The 4,394-nt window shown below is 37.3% G+C and overlaps 1 protein-coding gene across 1 annotated transcript; it reads right to left on the reverse strand.

Annotated features, from left to right (window-relative positions):
- Window positions 1-537: 537 nt before the first annotated feature.
- Window positions 538-4,394, reverse strand: LOC107959389 (serine/threonine-protein kinase SRPK). The gene is made up of 4 exons (XM_016895445.2): window positions 3,759-4,394; window positions 2,123-3,103; window positions 1,551-1,598; window positions 538-1,370 (listed from the first exon to the last, which is right to left on the reverse strand). Exons 1-4 carry the CDS (start codon window positions 3,957-3,959, stop codon window positions 963-965), a joined length of 1,638 nt encoding a protein of 545 aa, XP_016750934.1. The 5' UTR covers window positions 3,960-4,394; the 3' UTR covers window positions 538-962.

Raw genomic sequence — 4,394 nt, forward strand, 5'->3', positions numbered from 1 at the left:
AACTTTCGAACTTTTAAACCTAATTCTAAAATATTTTGGGTAGCTTTAATTTTTTATTAAATAAATAAATAAATTAATTTTTATACATCTTGAATCGTGTACATTAACTAAATGTGGCACATTAATATAAATAGATTAAAATATCATTTAAAATTTTTTAAAAGAATTCTTAACAAAAATTCTATAAAATAAATAAATTTTATATTTTCTTTTACAAATATGGAAATATTTTTAAAAAACTATTCATATTGGTATTAGGGATTTTTAATCTTTCTCACCTTCTCCTTTATTTTTAAAAAACTATCCATAATCCACAGAAGAAGGATGAAACCTTCCTTTCAAATACCGGGGCTTCCCTGGATCACACATTCTTTTTCTTTCTCATCCAACACATAATTCTCATTTTTCTTTTATCTTCTCACTATTTCTGTGATCAAATAATAATGTCACCCTTCTCGCAAGAACCTACCCTGAACCTGAACCAAAGAAAACATTGCCTACAACAATAAGCTCCTATCTAAATGTTGAGAAATAAAGTCACCAAAAAATGTCAAGAGACATTTCCAATCAAATTGTCCACATACAATGCATCGACAAAAAAAAAAAAGATGATATCTGATCTTAATGAGTCCTTTAGGGAAACAATTAAATAGTACACCGGGGGGGGGACATTAGCCCCATCAACCATTGTAAGCCTTTGCTTTCAACATGTACCCAGAAATCCAAATACATTCTCAAAAGGTTCTTTCAAAACTGAAGCTAACACCTGAAACTCCTACCCTGGACCCAAGCTGGATCCCTTTGAAATGGTAAAAGTATAGGTGTCATGCAGACGAGGAAAAGCAATATAACTCGTAAAGGATCACCAGTGGACAATGCAAATAGCCTTTGGCAAAAGTATTAAAGTGAGGAAGAAAGAATTTGATGAGAAATCATCCGGTTAAAAATACTGAGGAAAAGGGTTATTTCAACTTTGAAGGCGTTTCTTTCGATGGCTTTGAAGCTCCTCCATCAATTGCTATATTCCCCATTCCAGCCTCCATGGCCTCTCTGTCATCCTTATCTTTCATTTCTTTTTCAGACATACCATCACCAGTGCGTTGCTCAAGAGCAGTTGATGAAGGCTCTAGTACTTGAGGGCATGCACTGAGCCATTGATGGGTGAGGCATTGAGCCGCTGTGGGTCTTTTTTCAGGGAAAAAGTCAAGTACTGGGATGAGGAAGTCGGCCATATCATTGGCATCCTGCTCGCTGAAATCATACTTCTCCATAAGCACCTTACTAAGAGGCCAAAAACGTAACCTACGGATATGCCTCAAGTCTCCGTGTCGGTTGAAGAAATCCCGAGAATAGCGGCCACCTAATGCAATCTGAATAAAAGTTGTCAAATAGTGAGAACCATGCATGCAATACCTTATAAGTGGCTTAACATTGTGAAGCAGTCAAGTTTAAAACCTTGTATCCTTGAAATGAACACACACATCAAATTAACAGAAAAAAGACAACGAAAGGAGGACATTGCTAACTTGTTCCATGTATAACAATATTACCTTGCGTGGCATCATTCCAAGAAGCTCCATCATCAATGCCAAGTGATCCTAGAAAAGAGACAAATGTCAAGGGGTGAAAATTAACATTCATAGGAAAAAAGCGGGGGTGGGTGGGGAGAGAAAAAACATGAAGAGTAGGTGCAGCAGACCTCAACTTATGGTGGTCTTACAATTTCTAAGAATCTCTTTATGTTTTTCACCACAGCACAAATAGGGAACGAGTTCATGGATTACTACATTTCTACTATCATTCATCTTTTCTTCACTCATCTCTATGTCCTCATTATTGTGTATAAGAGTGGTACAGGTGCAAGGATTACTATATATTCATATATGTAAATGCATCCAAATTAGAATAAGCAAAATACAATAGTACAAAGGAAAAAATCAATAAACATCAAGAATGACAGGTCTACTATGGTACAAATTGTCCTATAGACGGTGCTGAAATTAATTACATTCTTGGTTCTTACACACGAAGAACCACACTTATTAAGAGGCATGCAAAATTATGAGTCAACTTAAGGGCAATAAAAATGTCAGCTAGACAGTCAAAAATGGTTTCTGCATACCTCATCTCGGTCATAGTTTTCACCACTGTGAGGATCAAAAAGAACATCTCCAGTAGCCAGCTCAAAACAAATACAAGCAAAAGACCATAAGTCTGCTGATGTTGAGTATTTTGATCCAAGGATAACCTCAGGACATCTATATTGCCTGGTTTGAATATCATTTGTAAACTGTTTATATGTCCAACAAGCATTGCCAAAATCAACCAACTTACACCTAAGATCAACTTCTGCCAATAGCTTTTTCCTTGTAGCACGGCTCCCCCTTCTATGGCGCTCCTTTCCTTGGTTACCATTGTTAATTCCATCTCTCTTTGCATCATCTTTAACCTCAGAACTATTTGCCTGTTCATCACCACAAACTTCATTTGATTTTGCATCAGCATTAGTGTCTTCCGTGCCACCAGTCTTGGAATCTATCTCATTCTCCTCAGAAGCTTCCCTTCCTACACAACCTTGAGCTGCCTTCTTAGCCCTTTTCCGAATCTTCTTTTTCTGATTCCTGGTCAAATCTCCATTCGATCTCCTAATTTCTTTTGAAGCAACAGATTCTGAGACAACCTTATCCTTCCTAGTTGGAAGGACTAGAGAAGCACCAGACTTGGTAGGATCTCTCGATGGATCAACCATTGACAATAGCAACACATTCTCTGGCTTCAAATCAGTATGAATGATTGAAAGTTCACGGTGCAAATAATCAAGACCCACTAGGATGTGACGAGAAATCTCCTTAACCATGTGAAGAGGAATTCCTCTATAATCACTATACTTAATAAGGGTCAAAAGGTTATCGCCCAAGTACTCAAAAACCATACACATATGCTGCCCATTAGGCCCTGAATGCTTAAAATGATCTAAGAGCTTCACAACACACTTTTTATCATCTGGATCTCCCTCAGCTATCTGTTTGAGAATCTTTATCTCATCCATCGCTGCCTCTGTGTAGTGTTGAGCACTCTTTTGAATCTTCATAGCTACATACCGCTACAAACAATAAATTTTTATGCGGTTAACAAGTTGGACCATAAATTTTAAATGGAAATGGCTGATTCAGTTCTAGGTAAGAAAAGCTATAATTTAACAAACAAAGCATCTTACAATCCAAATAACACACATGCAATAGGGGGGAAATATAAGCGAATTGACAAAATTCATTACAAGAATCAAGAATGCTGCAACAAGAAAGCAATCTGCAATCTAGAGAAAATTATCTCTGATTGGCAAATGAAGGGCATCTGAATCTCAGTTGCTAGGAGGCAAATCAGGGACCCTCCACAACATTAGCCGCAGAAATAAGACCCTTCAATTAACCAAAAGCAATGCACATTTCAGCACCCCTTGCAATGACTCCTTTCATTGCACTTAATACACCCAAGTAGAATATCAATGACAAAATGAAATTTATCCCTTTTTTTTTGTAACAAAGAAACAACGAACCAAGCACCAACATCTGATACATGTATATACTCTTTATTAATGATTAACCATTGGTGAAAATTAAAAAAAAAAAAGAAAAAGGTTTTGTCTTACTCGGAAAGTTCAACCAACTCAAATAATTCTTCACAGTGTTCATCAAAAGATGAAACTTCTACAGAAAGCCTGAAAAAAATTCAAGACCATAAAAGGAAGAGGAAAATACCGATCTTTGAGTATCCCAAGCGAGCCAAACGGTGGAGAAATGACCCCAACCAAGCTTGGTTTGAACCACATAACAACCGTTCTTAAAAGTGTCACCAATACGCACCGCATGGTACCCTCCTCTTCTGTAATCCTCAGTCCCTTCATCTTCTGACGAGTAATCACTCACTTCACTTCGATCTCCATTTTTATCCTCAGCCATTTCCTCCAGAAAAAAAAGGGGTCAAATTGGGTATTTAAATTTCAAACTTTTATTGATTCAAATGAGTTTTTCAGGCTTTATCTGAAAAACCCAGATTTTGTAAAACCAAAAGATTTGAAAACCCTCTATCAAGAAAAGGAAAAGTCCCCCGAAAAGGTGAAGGAAAGAAAAGGTAACTTTGACGAGATTGAGTTTTACAAATAGAGAGAGAGAGAGAGAGAGAGATTTGGTAGGTGGCTGAGGTAGGAGAAGATTAGGGTTTTGTTTGGCGGTTGGGGATTGCCAGGAAATTAAAAGGAATTCTTCTATAATTTTCTTATTACCAATTTGGGGGGAGTGACTGGCCCTTTTAGCTTTGGGGTGGGGGGTGCAGGAGGAGTGTCGGGAGTTTGGTTTCATCTTCACGGGCTTAGACTCGCGTAGGTCTTTAGATAT

The sequence above is a fragment of the Gossypium hirsutum genome, chromosome A05 (assembly GCF_007990345.1).
Source record: "Gossypium hirsutum isolate 1008001.06 chromosome A05, Gossypium_hirsutum_v2.1, whole genome shotgun sequence".
NCBI classification, from domain to species: Eukaryota; Viridiplantae; Streptophyta; class Magnoliopsida; order Malvales; family Malvaceae; genus Gossypium; species Gossypium hirsutum.